Source organism: Syzygium oleosum, unplaced genomic scaffold, assembly GCF_021117445.2.
Source record: "Syzygium oleosum isolate NSW1041296 unplaced genomic scaffold, Sole_v2.1 Sole_v2.05, whole genome shotgun sequence".
NCBI classification, from domain to species: Eukaryota; Viridiplantae; Streptophyta; class Magnoliopsida; order Myrtales; family Myrtaceae; genus Syzygium; species Syzygium oleosum.
Genome location: NW_026607489.1, coordinates 4216125 through 4236439, shown reverse-complemented (window position 1 = coordinate 4236439; position 20315 = coordinate 4216125). Strand labels below are relative to the sequence as shown.

The window sequence follows — 20315 nt, the reverse complement described above, 5'->3', positions numbered from 1 at the left end:
CGACTAATCGAGTAGGATAGTGAATTCTCTTGTTCGTGGCGTCTATAATGTCGATTGGTTGATACAAGTTCGTTAACAGGTCATGTTTATACCGAGGTTACCAATTACAGGTTCGATTGGGGGTCGAGGTTTTGCAATTCGCACTTTCCAGATCTTCGTAGAACAATCAACTTCCGCTCACTCTCAAAAGCCTGCCTGCACAACACCGATCCAACATCTAATGATCAATAACCTCCCCCAACGTCGGCTCATCGGCAGCGTAACCAGGAGGACCACCAAAGCCTCTATGTGGTTCCATCCATACACCATCGTAGATCACATACCAAGCTACATACCGATGGGGAACCATCTCGGCAAGTCCTACATCCACCTATACCATAGTAGTACAATTAGTATACATGAAAACCATATTGGGCAACACAACATCCTCATACTCATACTCAAAGTGAGTTGGGGCTCCAAAAAGTGGCGGTGGCGGAAGGGCCATCCTACATATTTAGAAAACTGAAGGAGTGAGCCAAGGCCTAATAAATGAAATCTCTAAATCTAAGGTAGAATATTCATTTACCACTCAACCTGGTATGAACAACAATTGTGAGTTCAAAGCAGTACAAAACAATCATGCATGATGAATACATGAATAAAGGTGCTATCATTCCAATCATAACGTGTCGATGAAACAATAATAACATTGCATAAAATCAATCACTCATATGCAAGCGGATGGCATATTATATATCATAAATATTACATAACATCTCATTGATTTACACGTATGAGTTCATATTCATCACTAGCCAGAACTATCTCGATTTACGAGGCATCTTGACTAACGAGACATCATTACCACTAACCCATGGAGGACGGAAACAAACATATCCATTTATCTCGCCTCTTAGCCTATCCATAAGGGGTGTCCTCTACATTAGAGAGGATAAATACACCACCGAATATCTGCATGAAGTTGGCCATTTCTTAGCATCACACCATGGCTACACAGGCCATGTCATACTATGCATGTCATCATATAATTTCATGTCACCTCAACCTTGTAGAGAATCGCATCATACAGTAAAACATCTGGCTAACTCCATAGTCTCATGCACATACTCATACAAACGAATTCACTCGGCGGCGAATAGGATGTGGCAAAGGTCACGTGGCATCAAAGACATATACAATTAATTACAACACAATAAATGCCATTTATTTTCACTATTTACAAATGCAAACAACGGCATGTTAATCTCTTGGCATTTCACATATTGTATATGACAATAGATTAATTATGCATCCTTCAACATATAAACTTTCTTTTTTTCTTTTCCCAAGCCAACATCATTTGGAAGAAAACTTTTACAAGTTCTATAGCATTAAACACTACAACATCATAATTGAGTAACTCATATAATTTTCATTTTTTTTACCACCCTTGATTAAGTTCCCTTTTTATCACAAATATTAAAGATTATTTCTATAATTCCAAATTCTTAGAATCTGAATATTTTCCTAGCAAAATTTCCCAATTTGTAATTTTACTCATAATTTTCGATTTTCAATCAACCAAGTCATATTAATTAAATTAAAAAAAAAGGTTATTATTTTGTTATTTAAAACACACAAACATTTTATTTACACTATAGACACCACATATTTTACAATTCTATCAAAACAACCCACTATTAATTAATTATTACAAATTACTCCAATTTTGCATAGTTAGGTATATGTCTAAATTAAGAAATTATTTCTAAAAAATAACTTAAACACCTATCAAAATAAGGGTCCACATGCTATGAACAGTCCTCGGAACTTTCAGTTTTTACAAATTCGTCCCTCAACTTGGTTAAATTACAAATTTGCTCCTAAAGCTTATAAACTCATTTTTTAACTGGTTTGATTTTCTTTAATTAGTATTACTTAATAATCCAATAACCGAGTTCACATCCCCTCTTCACTTCTGTACATTTCGAAATTGCCCCTTACCTTGTCAAGAATTTTACCAAAACACCATTTTTATGCCTAGTTTTACCATTTTCACACTTGTCTTGCTCAAGATGTAATAATACCTTTTAGTAATCTCCCAAAGAAATCCTAGGCATGCGAAAAGCTTTTTAATTCAAGTCTAATAATCACAATAACTTAACATACAACTAATGAAACTTGCTCACAAATAGAGTAAAACCCAAACTAAATAAATAAACAATCAATCAACCAAGCTCAAGAGTACTAAGTAAATCATTCTAGCTCAGTCCTTAGAGTTTTCACTTACCAAAAGTGAAATCTTCGACAAAGCAAGCCTTTAATCACCATGTAATCAAAATAAATACTAAAATTAGCAAGTCTTATTCTTTAGAAAACAACAAAGCTTATTTGATAAAAAAAAGGGAAGGGAAGTCTATAAATGTACCTTGTAATACACTAAATTGAAAGTGAGAGCTTGAACTTTGATTGTGTAGAAAGAGAGTGGAAAAGGAAAAAAAAATTCAACTTAAAGATGTGAAGAGAATGGTGTCCATGGCCAAGAGGAAGGGAAATACATTTAACCTCATCTTTCACAATTATGACATAATGAAGAGTGATTTGAGCTCACATTTAATAGCTAGGGTTAAAAATAATAAAACCAATTGACTAGAGTTAATAGTAGATAATGAGTTACTAGGTTAAAAATATAAGATGTCATGCATGAGGTCATAGGGTTTAGGTTCAATGGATTCAATTATGGCATGTGATAAGGTGAGAGTTAAGACATTTATCCAAGCTAATATAGTGACAAATGACATGATTTGATTGAAAAGAGGGAGATAGTAGGTTATTTTGGGTAGATAATATACATTGCAGTAAATAAACAAAGAAATCGGTATTCGTTTGAAATGTTGGTAAATCAGAAAATTATTTTGAAACCACTAAAATCATTAACAAAAAGTATAGAACAAAAGTGACACATTGACTCAGTAAATTTTAATGTTTGAAAATCATTCGATACGTATTTTGGAGCTTATTAGTTCCCGTTGATAATTACTAAACTAATTTTATTACCTCAATAACTTTCACTACTAAGTATCTTAAATATCATAAACTACGAAGAAAATTTCGGTTGTCACAGTTTTGGAACGAGATTGAGAGGATTTGGGAGTGAGATAGTTCGTATCTAGAGATAGCAAATAAAGAGGAGAAAAAAATTGTATTTTGCACTTTTTGGGAAATAATTTTGAAAATTTTGGAAATATAAAATTTCGCTTTACAATAGAAGGTTTTATAGAAATTATGAATGTCGGTTATGGAAATTATTTTGGACAAAAAATTTGGATAAGTGTACTGAAACCCTAAAACTTATCACAAAGTGCAATTAAGTCCTAAAGCTTTCAAAAAATGCAATCAAGTCCTAAAACTTGTCAAGTTGATGCAATAAAATTCTTCCATTTACTCCATCCAAGTTGACAAACAGAAAATGCTAAAAAGTTTTTGGACTCTATTTCACCAACTTAACAAGTTTTAGGACTTGATTGCATTTTTTGAAAGTTTTAGGCCTCGATTGAACATTCATGACAAGTTTTAGGACTTATAGTACACTTTAGGCCTTAAATGCATTTTCAATATTGTGTCTTCTTCAACTATGAGTCTTGAGAGTTCTTTCTTCATAAACTAACGAGGAATTTGGATGTCCTTATGCTTGAAAATCCTTGTAACTAAGGCACCATATGGCAGCTTTCCGAATCTTTTCTAGACTGTTCTGTACATGTGCAGAAGTATTGTATAGGAATAGAGAAATTGATGCCATTCACTATTACCTAGAGCAGTCTAGCCTCACATCTAGACACATCAATAGTGGATGCAGCTTTTGGCCAAATGCGCATGACAATGGATTTTTAAATCATGTGCAATTTGAGGGGTTGGAAATTATGAGAAATATGAGCCTTGTTTTCCATTAAAACTCAAGATTACCAATAAGGTTTTGTCAGCATCTTCGAATGAAACATGAATTTTTACGAAAGAATATGAAGATATAGAGAATTGTGGCCAATTTCTTCATAGTGAGAGAATAAGAATTGTCCTTCACACTAAATATCTACTTATTTGAAGATGGAAATGACAAATTGGAATATAAATAGGCAACTAATGCAAATTAGACAGGATCAATTTCAGTGCAAAGTTTTGTTAGGTTCAGTCATTAAAATACTTCAAAAGAAACAAACCATGATTTTCGAAGTACAAAAAATTGTTGACCTTAAGAGGCATAACTCCCCTGGTAAATCGTACGAATTAGAATGATTCTACAACATGAATAACCTTGATTTGAAAGAGCTAACCTTTGTGAATCTAGGTCTGGGGTCAACCTTCGTAGACCCTATCATCATCATCGTCATTCTTCCCTTTATGACGAGCTTAACTAACAAGTTCCGCTGCCCGTGCTCTTGAAATTTCTCCACTTTTTCCTTTCCTTTTCTCGAGGATTCTACTCTCTTTTGTTGAGCCTTGCCAGCAATTTGAGGTTCTGAAACAAGTATCTTTGGTTTTGGAGCAGGGGTCGTAAATTTCTTGATTTCATTAGTTTGAGCAGGCAACAGAATAGAGATTTTTGGAGAGGAAGAGAAATGATTTATACTTATAAATGGAGTCTTCCTAGATCTCCTAATGAGAGGTGTTTCTTCACTCTTAGTTTCGCTGTTGTCCCTCGTTCCTGAAAGATCAATGTGTCCAAGCCCTTTCGGTGCCCTAGAGAATATAGTTGCAGTTCCGTGTCATTGGCAGTTCCCGGTGTACTTCTTTTGCACAACATTCGCAACTTTGGGTGTCGTTTGAGTAGTTGATTTGAAGTAGTGAAGAAAGTTTGAAAATTTTTAAATGATGTAAGGGTTTTGGAACATGATTGAGAGGGTTTGTGAGTGCATGAGTTCATGTTTGGCGAGAGCGAACAAAGAGAAGAGGAAACTGTATTTTGCAATTGATGGAAATAATTTTCAAAATTTTGGAAATACAAAATTTTGCTTTAAAGCAAGAAGGTTTTATAAAAATTATAAATGGTGGTTATGGAAATGATTTTGGATTAAAAATTGGGATAAATGCACTAAAAGTTCTAAAAATTGTCACAAAAGTGCAATTGAGTCCTAAAACTTTTGAAAAGTGCAATCAAATCCTAAAACTTGTCAAGTTACTGCAATAAAGTCCTTTCATTAACTCCATCCAATTTGACAAATAAAAAATGCTAAGAAGTTTTAGAACTCTATTGCACCAATTTGACAAGTTTTAAGACTTGATTGCAGTTTTTGAAAGTTTTAGGATTCAATTACACTTTTTTGACTAATTTTAGGACTTGATTGCACTTTTTGAAAGTTTTATGACTCAATTGCACATTCAAAGCAAGTTTTAGCAAGAAACACGCTTATATTGAATAGGAGATAATACACAGTAGTTTGAGGTCTCCTGACTCGTCAATCACCATTGTAACTACGGTTCTACTGGACGTTGGAACATTCACTCCATTTTGGGCAACGTCCCATTGCAAGGGATCCGTGGATATGAGAAAAGCTTTCATTTTGTTCTTCTAGATGTCAAAATCTGTCCCATCAAAATAAGAAGGTCTAGTATTGCTCTGTCCTTTGACAATACGTGGTCCAAAAGCGTGCTAGCCATAGCTAATCGTTAACTCAAGAAGTAAATTGACACTTCAAAATAGTGATCATAAGGCTATAATACCAATTGTGGTGGCTAATAATTTCACATAGAGGGGGTGTATAGGTGATTTCAAGAAACTGGATAAAATATTGCAAAATTACAAGTATCAAGTTTGATATAAGCGTAAAAACAGATATGAGCAAGAAGTTGACTTACGCAGGAACATGATATATCGGTTAGTGCAATGCGCTTCCATTAAATAATAATACATATAAGCAAAGAGGTAAATAACAATGCACTCAAAGCTTTAATGTGGTTCGGCTTAGAGTAAGTCTATGTCCACTCTTTCAGACTAATAGCATACTAGTTAGATTCCACTAACAATATTTGCGTAGTTACAGTAGTATGTGTTACTTATATTCAAGCACTTCTTCCCGAAATTGGTGTTTTTTGATACCCAAGCGAATAGATTACACTATCTCAAACCCATGCCCAAACCATAACATTGATAAGCTTATCAATATTTTACAATTTCAATAGACTCAAAAGACAGTATTAGAATATAAAGCCTTCTTTAATAATTGGATTTCTTGTGACTCTTGATCTGTTGCTTCTTCGACATTTGTTGATCTCCTTTAATACTCCTCAGTATCCAATCTTCTTGTTGGATGATTTTCACGAGGATCAATCTCCAAACTATCCATTGGACAATTGTTGAGCAAATCAATTTATCCGTTGAAGTCAATCAATATGAAATTCTGGAAATTTGATCGCTCGTACAATCAAATCTTCTAGTTTTCAGAAATAAAGTAACTCAAACTATGGAAAGTAAACTGTCTTACTATGGAAAAAAAATTTATCTTCGAGATGATTGTCAATTAATCAAGATATCACACGTGATTAATATTTTCAGCATAAATATATCTTGAGATTGACAATACATCAATTTCTTTGATTTGGAATCCAAGTAGTGTCATTAGCTATCATAAATATTTAGAGCATGTGATAAAGCTATCGTACGCATAGTATAGTCGCTATGCTCATATCAACTATTCTCAGTTATATCTAGTTTCTCGGTGATATAGTTTATGGTTATATCAGGCTTCCCGGTGATACCCAACTGTGTCTCAATTGGCAACTTTGAGCATACTGGATATGTAGATCATGTGCTGTTCACTATGATACCTCCAAGTCTTTTCACACTAATCTAGACTTGTTCACACTTAGGTTCATCCAGTCTTCACAAATTTTTGCCTTGGTACATATAATTTCTATTAAAAGCGAGTATTACTTGAAATATAACCAACGTTTGCATTTATTAAGCTCATAACACACATGGATAAGTTTGTCGACTTCAAAATATTATATGAGGTTTTCTCAATAATAATAGTATCTCGTAATAATTTGATTCGATAGGGCTCGGATTGATTTTTTTTAATAGAATATTTATATTTATTTATTTTATTCAAGAGTGGTTGATTGATTATTTATGAATGACCTTTGGTGTTAAATAATTCATGGACACATAGATGTTGTTTAGGATCAAAGAAACTGAGAAACGCATGAAAATGTTTTTCATTAAAAGGTAAAGGAGCCGATTAATGGTGTTAGAATTTCTAACATAATCAAATTTCCAAATCTCAGAATCTCTTATTCGTAGAAAGTAAAATTACTCGTCCACTTTACCTAGGCTCTTAATCGACCTAGTAAATTAGTTAGTGGCTGCTCTAGGATAACAAGATTTAAAATTAATGAGAAATTAAGTTGCGATCATTAGGTTGAAAGAATCAGGGCAAAGCACCGACGCTAATGCCCACTTAACAATTCGTTAAACCCCCTCACAGCCTACCTTAGGAGGATCATGAGAAAATATAATATTAGGTGTGCAGATTAAGGGATGGAATCGGGACAGGTATAATAATAACTTAATAAGGTACCCAACCCGCACAAACCTTAGTAGGACATAAACAGGTTGCGGGTTTGGGAAGTGTGATGAGTTTAGGGTAAACTACTAAAAACCCTAAATGAGTTTCGCATGGGATTTTAATTTTATATTGGGGAAATTTGATACCCGAGCATGATATGTAGTACTATAGAAGCGCCCTTAATTTGTTTCTTTTATATTGGGGAATACCCGAGTTACTATACATATTAGGATTTGACATGTTTTTAGGATTTTTTGAGTTGCCCTTACTAGGTTAAAGCTCTCAATATTATTTACAAAATGTGAAAACACTAAGCCTGCATTTGGTAGTCCGGATTTGAGTCCGGATAAAATATTAAATTATCATATCCAGTATTTGGTGACATTCTCCGAACCAGAAAACCCGGATTTATCCTGATAAAATGCCGGATAAGAAGTTCGGCCTACGGGGTGGGATAAACCCAATCCAACTTAACAATTCTTACACACCAGAAAAACCCTACCTCAAGCGAGACTCACTGTCCTTGGTGTTTCTCACTAGCGGCACCCTACCACCACTCCATCCACCATGACGGTCCCTCATTTCGGCGTCCTCGAGTACCCTTGCTGGTGTACTTGCTCGCGGCTCACTTGGAAGGCTAGGGTTCACCACCTCATCCTTGGCTACCTCTTTTTCTCAGTCGGTTTTTCAACTTTTCCACCATCACCAAATCATCTTTCGGTTCCTCTCTCTACTTCACCTTTGATTACTCATTCTTGGCCTCCATTGTTCCACAATCTCTCTTTTGGTCGACTCTGAAGAGAGAGATCCTACTCGCCTTTAGTTCATAATCTTGCTAAATAGAAAAAACTTATGTCGGTTGAAAATTGTCAAGCTCCTGAGACAAATTTCCCTAAGACTGCTTGTTGACGACAGTGGTTGAGAGGGAGCCCATCGGCGATGGGTTATTAAATGATTTTCGACAAGAAAGATTTTAAATTTTTTTTAATTCTATCTTAGGTTACACAAAACATTTGATGAGATATTTCTACGATCTGGAGGATATTTGAAGGATTTCAAATCCCCATTTATCCTATCATATCCTAATCCTAATATGGACGACAAAAACATAAGATTTATTGATATGAAGTTCTTCAATCTTATACTCGAGACTCCATTGTTTTCTAATCGGTGATTTACAATATATGAGTTTCAAATAAATAGTCTCATTTACAAATTTGATACTATTTATTACATATTTGACACAAGATTATTGCTATAAGAGAATCCTATGGCGGGTTGAAGATACTTAATGAGGATGCTTACCCTATTTTAAAACCTATGTTGGAAGCCAGGTTACAGAGTTTCACAAATAAATCACAAAATTTGTGGGGTATCATATACTTTGTACGATTTCTTATCACACAAAAAGTCTATCAATTCTAGTTGCATGTAATATGAAAATATGTATATTATGCAATAAAATATCTACTTAGGATAAAAGGAATTGAGAAATGCATAAAAATGTTTTTCATTAAGAGGAAAAGGAACTGATTAATGGGTGTTAGAATTTAGGGTTAATACCATGAAAAACCCCAAATTGATACGCATATTACAAATCTACCCGTAACTAATTTTTTGACCACAAAAAACCTCAAACTGGTATACTTGGGATAAATATATCCCGAACTAATTTTTTTACCATCAAAAATCCTAAATTAGTACATTTGTGATAAATTTACCTTCCGTTAGTTTCCATTAAAATAGATTAATACTGCAAAAAATCACAAACTGGTACATATGTGACAAACGGAGGGTAAAACCCTAAACTTGCACATTTGTCAACTGCCACTTGCCATCTAACTCAGCAATTTGACGGTAAAATTTAAAGGAAACTAATGGGGGGTAAATTTGTCATAAGTGTATCAGTTTTGGGTTTTTGGTGGTCAAAAAATTAGTTTTGGGTGAATTTGTAACAAGCGTATGAGTTTGGGGTTTTTCTTGGTATTAGTCCTAGAATTTATAACGTAATTAAATCCCCAAATCTTAAAATCTCCGATTCGTAGAAAGTAAAATTAGTCGTGCGCTTTACTTAGGCTCTTAATTGGCCTAGTAAATAAGTTAGTGGCAGCTCTAGAATAACAAAGTTTAAAATTGATGGGAAACCAAGTTGCAATAGGGTTAAAAGAATCGATGTGAAGCGCCAGCGCTAATACCCTTTTTAATAATCCATTAAACCCCGTCAAAGCCTACTTAAGGAGGGTCGCAAGAAAATATAATTTAGGTGTGCGTATTTAGGGATGGAACTAGGATGGGTAAAATAAGGTACCCGACCCGCACAAACCTTAGTAGGACATAAACGAGTAGCAGATTTGGGGAAGTGCGATGAGTTTAAGGTAAACTACTAAATACTCTAAATAGTTTCGCACGAAATTTTAATTTTATATTTGGGAAATTTGATACTCAGCACGATATTATTTTTTGCTAAAAGATACTGAGCTGAGCACGATATGTAGTACTATAAAAGCGCCCTTTATTTGTTTCTCTTATATTCCTTAGGTGGTTGAGTTACTAAACATATTAGGTTTTGAAATGTTACTAGGATTTTTGAGTTAGCCTTACTAGGTTGAAACACTCAGATATTATTTATAAAAATGTGAAAACACTAAGAATATAATTTAGAATAATATACCATCTTTCAACGACAACCACTATTTTATACCTAGGTTCTAATTATTGTCAGAATTTTAAGATTTACTAATCTTCTTGACAAAAAAAAAAGATTTATTGATCTTAAGTTCTTCAATCTTATAGCCATAGTTTTCTAATTGGTGATTTACAATACATGAGTTTCAAATAAATAGTAGCTTTTACAAATTTGATACTATTTATTATATATTTGACACAAGATTATTGCTATTACACAATACTATGGCGGGTTGAGGATATACTTAAAGAAGATGCTTACCATATATTTAAAACCTATGTTGGAAGCCCAAGTTACAAAGTTTCGCAAATAAATCACCAAACTTGTGGGGTATCATATAGTTGCATGTAATACGAAAATATGTATATTACACGATAAAATTCATGTTTTGTGGTTATTCAGTATAGAGTCGTAAAATAAAACGTGATCGCAAAACAAAATTGCATATCAATAAAATAGGTAGAAAATTCTTAAATTCAGTGAACAGAGAAGTGGTCATATTATTCTCATTTTGAGTGACAAACTTGCTATTAGAATAATTTGATTGTTAATATCGATCAATTTCACGTGAAGCCCGTACATAATAAAAAAAGAAAAACGATTTGGACAAGAATTTGCCTAGCAAAAAACTCCCTCTAAATTTTTCAATTTTCAATTTGAAATAGCATTTACTTTCATACTTACTTCTAAATTTTGCGATACGCGTGTTTTTTTCTTCGTAATGACTAATAAAAATTATTGTAATAATTTAAACTTTTAACTAATATCTTAAATTTTTTTGTGGTAATGACTAATAAAAATTATTGTAATAATTTAAACTTTTAACTAATATCTTGAATTTTTTTTGTGGAAAATAAGATATTTCTTGCTTTTGTTCTTTTTATTTTTAAGCCAAAAACGTTGTCCCCCTCCCACGTTAGTTCAAGCGGCAAAACCCGACATTCAAACCCACCAGTGGCGCATTTCTTTCCTTCCTTCCCCCTTCAATCTCTCTCTCCCTCTCTCTCTCTCTCTCTCTCTAACACACGCACACGCACACACGCACGTACACAGAAGCTTTGAGCGAAGAGATAGAGCCGCCATGGCGGAGAACGGGCGGACCCTGGCGGCGAAGAAGAGAGCGGTCGATGCGTCGGCCGATGCTGAACAGGAGCCGGCGGCGGCGAGCAGGAAGCGGGTGGCGCTCGGAGATATCACCAACTTATCCAATCCCATCGTCCCGGCGACGGGCGGCGGCGGCGGCGGCACCACGAAGAAGGCCCAAGTCAGGGTCGTCAGCGAGTCAACGACCGCGGCATCCGTGCCTTCAGCTGCGACAGAGGAGGGCGGTGGCCGCAAAATCGATCCGCCGACATGCGGAGCTTATGTTTCTGACATCTTTCGCTACCTTCGCAACATGGAGGTCGGCGCGATTTCTTTATTTCATCTGCCCCTTTTCTCGTTTTGCCTGACGAAGGCGAGCTTTCTCGCAAAGAAAGTGATTTCTTCTGATGATCTGTGAATGACTAGACATGAAACTCTTTCCTTCGACGTTGCGCGAGCTGTCTTTTGCGCACCCAACTAATTCGAATCCGGTGTCGTCGATCCTTGTCCCACCGTAACCGGGTCATGTTAATTGTTCAAACAGTCAGAAGGGCTGAAGAATTGGACTCTGGATGGATGATTATGCCCAGAAAACTTCATTCACTGTTGATCATGTTTTCTAGGCTAGAATGATAAATGTCTAAGCTCTTTTGCGGGGTGTTACCGCATAAGCTCTACGCACATCGAAGTTCACTCACTTTGTAATCCACCCACATTGAAAATTAGTACACTAGTTAGCGTGAATACCCGCTTCGTCGGCATGTAGCACGGGTTCAATTTGATGGTGGAAATGGGAAAAATACACAGGCTTTTATGAGCAGTATGGATGGAGTAATTTGGGCGTGTTGGTTGTGATGCAGACGGAGCCGAAGAGGAGACCATTGCCTGATTACATTGAGAAAGTTCAGAATGATATAAGTCCCAATATGAGAGGGATATTGGTGGACTGGTTGGTGGGAGTTGCGGAGGAGTACCAGCTTCTTTCGGACACGCTCTATCTCTGCATCTCTTACATCGATCGGTTCTTATCTTCGAATGCTTTGTCTAGGAAAAAGCTTCAGCTGCTCAGTGTTTCCGCGATGCTCATTTCCTCGTAAGTCGTAAGTGGTAGCGCCTAGCCTGGGCTTCTACCTTCTGGTTTGATATTTTGTGCCTCATCATTGACAAGGTGCTGATTTGCTGTCATTCTTGTTTGGTTCTTCATACTGATGTATAGAAAGTACGAAGAAATCACCCCTCCCCATGTAGAAGATTTCTGTTACATGACAGACAACAGTTATACGAGAGAAGAGGTATCTTCTCAATTCACTGTCATACCATTATTATTTTGTTTTTGGTTAATGCATCTAGCCTTTTCGAGGATGCTACATGTAAAGTAGTGAATCAGCGATTTTCTTGTCTGATTTTAAGGTGGTTCAAATGGAGGTTGATATATTGAAGGCTCTGGACTTTGAATTGGGCAATCCCACGATAAGGACATTCCTAAGGCAAGAAGCCATCTTCCTGTTTTTGTCAATTGAGATGATCTCCTTTCTAATATCCTATTTCAATTAGTTTGGAATTTAAATTTGACCTCCAATCACCATTTCTTTTCCTTCTGTTTCGCAGAAGATTCAGCACAGTTGCTCAGGAAGGTCACAAGGTAAACTGATTTTTGGTTATCTTAAGTTTGTCAAATTGGCTAACAACACATCGTAATTCGCAGACTACGAATCTGAAACTGGAGTTCTTGGGCTACTACCTTGCGGAGCTAACTTTGTTGGATTACACCTGCGTGAAGTTCTTGCCATCTGTTGTCGCTGCATCTGTCACATTTTTAGCAAGATATATCACGCGACCAAAATCTCACCCCTGGGTAAGAGCCTACTTTATGATGATGCTTAGAATCGATAACGTTCAGTTGTTACTCTCAGTCTATTATAAAGATCATCCTACTTTTCAGACTTCAAGCCTACAGAGGTATTCAGGGTACACCGTGAAGGACTTGAAAGAGTGCGTTCACATCATACATGACTTGTACCTGGGGAGAAGAGGAGGCTCCTTGCAAGCTGTACGAGAAAAATACAAGCAGCACAAGGTATTTGCATTGTCTAATATCTGAATATATTGATGCACCCGCGATCATTGCTATCGAACTCTATCACTAATCAAATTACCCAACCGTTTTCAGTTTAAACGGGTGGCTGTCACGCCTTCTCCTCCAGACATACCAGCTTCTTATTTTGAAGATGCCAATGACTGATCAACCAAATGTTGGGCTGGGTATATATTGGTGAACCGATGGAATTTTACAGGATATGGCAGCAAATATTTGCAATTAGCTTTGCAATAAGCAAGTGTGAGTCTGTGACAACTGACAAGGACCGAAACATGTTGCTAGTCATACCAGAAAATGCTGATGAGGAAAACTGTGTTGTCCATAATACAGGGAGCCGCTAACATTGATATATAGAGTTTTCCATGAGTAAGGTTTGCGTTAATTACATCAGCAAACAAATTGCATTCTGGTGATGTAGATGACGTTGATAGTGCTGATTGCTTCAGAAGTGAGCAACGAAAGACTGATGATCTGGTCCCTGGTGACCTATTTCAGTCGAATCATGTTCTCAAGATTGACTAAAGCTAACTTTCCTGCACTATCATTGGTGCAAACTGAGATAATTTTGTGCTTTGTAAAGAAACGACTCGGCAGCTCCAGTTGCTATACTGCTATTTAGCTACAATAGTCCATGAAAGTCTCATTCTCTGGAGCAAGCACGTTGGTTCTCTGCACCAAAAAGTTGCACAAGCCCAATCTGTCCTGCGGTTTATGCTAGGAGTCGAGTATGGCAAATACCCAGCTTATGATTTTCGATGTTTTGGGTCGATCCATATGCTTCAATTTTCCCAATATCATCACCGTCCATGAAGGCCCGGGCCCACTCAAATCCTTTCAAAAGCCACATGAAAAATAACAATAATTAACTTTTGGGATCACAATACAGAAAGGACGATAACTTCAGATGAAGGTCTCTACAATCGCATCTAATTGATTAAACAATAGCTCAACGGTTATCATTTAGCGGGTGAAAAGCAACAAAACTAAAAGTCAAATTGATAAAACAAATTGAGGATCACATAATGGCAACTTCACTATTGCGCGATTTCTCCTCTAGCATTGTAGTTGCATCAAGAACCCTAATTTTTCCATCCTAGCCCTAATTTATGCCTCCGAGCCCTAATTTTGTCCTCTAGTTGAGCGACTCAGAGAGAATGACGAATGTGAGTGGGTGAGAGCAATAGAGATGGCGAGCGACAGTGAGCGACATCATATCTTTAAATGAACTTTAGCTACATTTTTGCTCTTGAAATCTGTCCATGAAATCCCATCTTTTATCATTTATGAAAATTTGCCTCCGATGTACCTGAGAGTTATCATAGGAATTGCATACCCCAGGCTCTCTCTCTCTCTCTCTCTTCTTTTTGGGCCACCAAAAAGGCACATCTTTGCATTTCATGATCACCTGACCCACATCATTTGGTCGCTTACTATTCACTACTTCTCGAAACTTGATCTTCCCCTCATACGAAGCGTATAACCAAGAGAAACCATGAACCAGATGGATCAATGATTTGAGCGATACATCCCAACTTGTTAATGGCCAAAAAAGTTGAAGGATTCGTCACACGAAAGTTTCCTTTTATCCGGCTCAAGTAGTTACATCAAGTAAAAAAACGGGCTCTCGCTTTCAAATTCTTGAAAAACGTCAAAAGAAATACTTCATACTTACAGGACTGAAGAGTACACAAACACATCCATTTGTTGTCGCTACTAATAACGAAATGGATTTTGAAATTTATTAGTATATTCCTAAAAAAGGTACTGATAATATGGAGGGTACCTCTCTCAATTTGAGTTCTACCTATTATGAAAGAGGTGATTTAAGTGGAGGGCCATGGCGGTGGGTTGTTGTGCTAGTCTCCCCAGAGGAATAGTCGAGGTGCGCGCAAGCTGGCCCGGACACCTCGGTTACCAAAAAAAAAAAAAAAAGAGGAATCCCTTACAAGAGCCAATCGGCGGCGAGAGTTGCATGTACAGAAATGAAGACGTTACGTAAAGGAGCCTTTTCAAACTGAACTTAGTACTATTGATTCAATGATCCTATAGGACATGGTCTCTCTCTCGTCCACACATATAGCACTCGCACAACCACCCTCCCATATTTGCGTGTTCTCGCTTCACTACTTGTTATGATCAAACCACTTTAAATCCTACTAACGTTTGCCTCAAACAAATGACTCAATTATGTATTTTTTCCCCGATAAATTGGAAACGACCTCCTAATTTTGCTCGCGCAACTTTACATTGCCCCCATATCTAACTTCTGTTTGTATTCCTAACTTTAGTTATTAAAATTTATTTTGACCTAATATCGGTTAATAATGTAGCTAAGTTTACAAAAAGATCGTACTTCAAACTTGCGTAAGGTAGATGAAGGTTTTAATAGGGAAAATTTTCCAAAAAGTCTTAAACCTATTGTATGGAGGTTGATTTAGTATTGAACTTTTCAATTGTGCTAATTTAGTTCTAAACATTTTGAAAATTTACCAATTTAGTCATAAACCTTTTAAATTAGGATGGGGAGTGTTAGAATATTTAAATATTATATTATGCCTTCATTAAACAGTTTAAGCTTTTTGAACAGTTGATAATGGTCCTATAAAATTTCACAGGAGAAATGAGATCACCTTGTTTTACACCTTGTGATGGATCAAAAGGGTCCGAAACACTATGATTAAGCAAAATGAATGTATTTGATGAGGCCAGACAATTTAAAACAAGAGCAAGCAACCTAATTCGCAGGTAGATTTAGAAATGACTCGGGCCATCTCAACCCCGGCATAGCACAAGCAGGCCCTATATGGGTCCATGCCAGGCATCGGCCCTCATGGTGGAGCGTGTGCTAGGCCAGGCTTATTAGCAAAAAAGGTGGTGCCAACTGCCAAGCATGGCCTCTTTGCTCACGGGCCATTTCACATATGTGAAATTTGAAAGGTATTTATTATAATTAACCCTAAGCTTTTTTCCTTGACGATTTAGGTGGTCATGAATTTCTTAGTGGAAGATAGGAGTGTGCATCCAGATTGATTCAACTACTGAACCGATCCAAACATCTATTCTTTAGCTATGACATCTACTTCTAATGCAATCAGTCATTATCGTTGTCGTTGATGTCACCATGAAAGCTTTCGATAGCTTTATCATTGCTGCCGAATTAGCTAGTTGGAAGGTTAAAAAGTTAGATGGTGGCTTGAATATGGAAATGACGTACGACCTACAGAGGGTGATGCAATAGATCGGTTTCAAAGTCCCGCAAAGTCGGCTCCAACTTCTAAAATCTGGGAATCAGCCTTGACATGATAGGTTTCGAGTTCTAAATGTAAAAATTGCTTACTCCAAAACTGATTACCTCCGATGGAAGGATTTCGTGATAAAGCAAGCGTACAGGTAGAGCATTAAGAATCATCTTTCGAGCACGATGTCGGGAAGGGTAAGCTGTTCTTGTACACGGGTAGTTTGGCCCTCGTTACTCTAGATTAGAAATTTCAAAAGCAAAACGAAAAAAAATAAAAAATTAACGAAAGATGATGATATATGGAGTTGCGTTGCTGTCGACCGCGTTTTGCAAAATTGTAAAGGTTTTTCTTTTTTTTTTTTTCTATTGCCGTTTCGGAAGAGTGCCTTCAAAGGCATTAAAACCGAGACGCGCCTCGAACGTCGACCGTCGGATCCAACTACTAAAGGTGACCTGTCGCTTCATCATCTACAGTCGTCCTGAACACACGCGCGCGCCCACACCATAAATACGTACTCCTCAACCACACCCGATCGTTACCCTTTAATATTTTAATCCCCCGAAAATCCCTTCTCCCTTCCCCACCCGCTCCAAATTAAAGCCCCCCAACCAATGTCGGACTCGGACATCGCCACCGCCCAACCCGCCTCCGCCTCCTCCGCCGCCGCCGCCGAGGAGGTCTCACCTCCGCCGCCGCCGTCGCCGCCGTCCGACCCTACCTCCCACCCGCCGCCGTCCGAGATGGAGGAGACCGTCCATGATCCGCTCCCCACGGAGGCCAGGAAGGAGGCGAGCCCCGCCCCCAACGTCGCCTTCAGCATCTGGCCCCCCTCGCAGCGCACCCGCGACGCCGTCGTCGCGCGCCTCATCGAGACCCTCTCCGCCCCGTCCGTCCTCTCCAAGCGCTACGGCACCGTGCCCCAGGACGAGGCCGCCTCCGCCGCCCGCGCCATCGAGGAGGAGGCCTTCAACGCCGCCGGCGGCGCCGCGGCCGCCGACGACGACGGCATCGAGGTCCTCCAGATCTACTCCAAGGAGATCAGCAAGCGGATGCTCGACTCCGTCAAGGCCCGCGCCTCCCTCGCCGCCGCCGCCTCCCCCGCCGCGGCGCCGGACAGCGCCGCGGCTCCGTCCCCGGCCCCTACCCCCGGCGGTGACGCCGCTGCCCCCGCCGCCAACGAGGAGACCTCTTCTACCGTCGAGTCGGAGGCTTAGGTTTTGTTCTTCAGCTCGTGAGGGAGGCGCTTCTTTTTTGTTGTCGTCGGTTTAGAGATCTAATGTGGATATTCATCGTGATACATTGAGGGTTATTACTTAGTATCTTTCTTGATTTGGTTCGCTTGGACTAAGTATCGAATATGGTGGTCGTTAATGTGAGAAATGGTGTCATGATCTATTCATATCTAGGTCTCTGCGACTGCCTTCAGGCACCTATGATAATTATATGGGTATGATTACCTGATGCATTGTGAGCTTTTCGTTCGTATGCCATTTGCAATCCCATAAAGCGCGTGCATTTTGTTCATCGATGATCATCGATGGTGTTGTTCTGTGTGGTCTCTGCTTGCCAGTTGTTATATTTTTGCCCAAGTTCCTTTCATTTGTGTCTCATGCCTTGAAAACCTGGTGCCCTGTAGTCTTCCTCTGTGTTGGACTGACGATATTTAGCTTACTTCTCTGGTTGTTCCAGTATGGCAATTGCACTTTTGGATGGTAAGCATCCTTTTCGATGCTTTTAATCTTGTCTGTCTGCATGAATCATCCTACTTAGTCTATTTGAGGAGCTCATACCCTGCGTTGTATGGATTTTGCATGCTTTTGGATTTCACTTTTATTGGTTCTTATGTCATTGGAGGCAATTGTCTTTACCTTATTTAGGTGTTGCATATAACTTTCTTGCTTCTTGCAAATTGTTGCCTCTTGGATCGCCCATGTTTTATGGTATTATATTTAGTGACTCTTATGTCATTGGATGCAATTGTTGTGACTTTCATGTTTCATATACTTTTTTCGGGTTGCTATCTTTTAGGATGCAAAGGGTTGCTTATCGTATCACCGGATGCCACTGCCTTTTCTTATACATTTTGCATATAGTTTTTAAGTGCTAGTCTTCTGACTGTCTGGAATCTCTTTCTGATATGCTTGACTGTTCATTCTCTGTCGGTTCCGGTTCCATAAATGGCACAACTTTATGAAGTTCTTTAATTTTGTTACTGCATATGCTTGATGGAAACTTATAATATAGTCACTTTCCTAAATTGTTATATTGGTAGAACTTAAGTTGTCTTTATGGTGTAGCCATTGCTGTTCTGTGAGTTTATTGAAACATATTTTAATGTATTAACCTGCTGACGTTATTATTACATCTTCCATGATTTCTTTTAAAACTGTTCACTAAATTTCACTAATTTTCTTCTGGATTCTTTCTCAATCAAGAAGAGACAGCAGATCATTATTGCATCGTTATAAACCATTTTACATGCTAAAGGTGTTTGGATGTTTTACTCAGGAACTCGTGATTGTTATCTACTTAGCAGACAATATTTCCCCCGTGTTTTACTAAAAGCGAGTCATATTGGTAATTGATATCATCATTTTTGATTTGTGAGATCTTTTAAATGATGCAAATATTGCATTTCCCCCTTCTTTTGGGCTAAAATAGCTGCTTACTATATGTGTAAAAAAAGTGGATTAGAGTATCTTCCTTTTCTGTTTACATTTTATGCTTAAGCCAGAACTGTCTCATATTCTTCAGGATAGGGTAGCAATGTGCTAGCATGTCGTGTCAGTTTTTCATGTTGGTGTAAAAATACGTTGGATATTAGTGGACAATACTGGCTAGATGATGTAATTACCAATTCGAGTTCATTGTGTCATCATGTTTCTTGGAATTGTTGTTTGGATGGAGATTTTCTTGCTATAGATATAAGATTCCAGGGACAGGAAAGGGTATGTTTGAGAAGATTTGTCCTCTTACCCAAATTCACCTTGATCGTGCGTTTTAAACTTTCCTCTTTTCTGTCATTCGGTCTCCTCTAAGAGTTGGATCTTCACTTTTTTGAGGACAAAGCAGGTGTCTGAGCTGTTTTTCTGGCTTGCCATATTTTGGGGACTTAATTGTTACTTGGTAGGATTTCGCAAATCCTATAAGGAGTAAAACAAACTGATTATTAGTCTGCATAGTATTTTCTGGAGCGATTGGTATGTCTGCCGGTGCATTCTAAGAGTATGAGATTAACGCACTAAAGTTTTTGGTATTTTGGGGGTGTTGGGTTTTTCTCAAGCTGTGTGATAGCAAAATTAGAAGCTTTATTTCGTCATAAGAAATGAAGATTGTTGCGTCTTTCCATTCACATCTACGTTTGAAATGTTTATGTTTCTAGATCAAAGCGTATATTTTAGCTGGAAGGATCCTGGAGTGCTTGAGAAGGCATGAATGTAGTATTTATAGTGTCCTCCAATAACCACACTAATGATGAGGATGCAATGGCACTTTTTCTTTTTTAGTGCCATCATTCCTCTCTCTCACGACCTATTACCTGTCCATAGTTCATTTGCAACAGAATGAAGCCTGGTGTGCTCACACGTCCATGATTGTTGTTAATTTTCTCAAGTGACCCGAGAGAGGGGGAGGGTAATATAGTTGATGCCTGGGACTTAAAGGAAATA

The 20315-nt window shown here is 37.9% G+C and overlaps 2 protein-coding genes across 2 annotated transcripts; both read left to right on the top strand.

Annotated features, from left to right (window-relative positions):
* The first annotated feature begins 11200 nt into the window (after positions 1 to 11200).
* Positions 11201 to 13908, top strand: LOC115685648 (putative cyclin-A3-1). The gene is made up of 8 exons (XM_030610734.2): positions 11201 to 11629; positions 12171 to 12403; positions 12527 to 12602; positions 12721 to 12797; positions 12919 to 12952; positions 13016 to 13165; positions 13253 to 13387; positions 13481 to 13908. The coding sequence occupies exons 1-8, from the start codon at positions 11309 to 11311 to the stop codon at positions 13550 to 13552; spliced, it is 1098 nt and encodes a 365-aa protein (XP_030466594.1). The 5' UTR covers positions 11201 to 11308; the 3' UTR covers positions 13553 to 13908.
* Positions 13909 to 17241: 3333 nt separating this feature from the next.
* On the top strand, positions 17242 to 18129 carry LOC130138314 (MFP1 attachment factor 1-like). The gene has a single exon (XM_056312019.1). The coding sequence runs from the start codon at positions 17259 to 17261 to the stop codon at positions 17859 to 17861; it is 603 nt and encodes a 200-aa protein (XP_056167994.1). The 5' UTR covers positions 17242 to 17258; the 3' UTR covers positions 17862 to 18129.
* The last annotated feature ends 2186 nt before the right edge of the window (positions 18130 to 20315 follow it).

Coding starts and splice junctions, on each gene's coding strand:
- LOC115685648 (XM_030610734.2), top strand. CDS start 11,309: ATGGCGGAGAACGGGCGGACCCTGGCGGCGAAGAAGAGAGCGGTCGAT. Junction 12,798..12,918: donor ACGATAAGGACATTCCTAAG/GCAAGAAGCCAT, acceptor TCTGTTTCGCAG/AAGATTCAGCACAGTTGCTC. Junction 12,953..13,015: donor TTGCTCAGGAAGGTCACAAG/GTAAACTGATTT, acceptor CGTAATTCGCAG/ACTACGAATCTGAAACTGGA.
- LOC130138314 (XM_056312019.1), top strand. CDS start 17,259: ATGTCGGACTCGGACATCGCCACCGCCCAACCCGCCTCCGCCTCCTCC.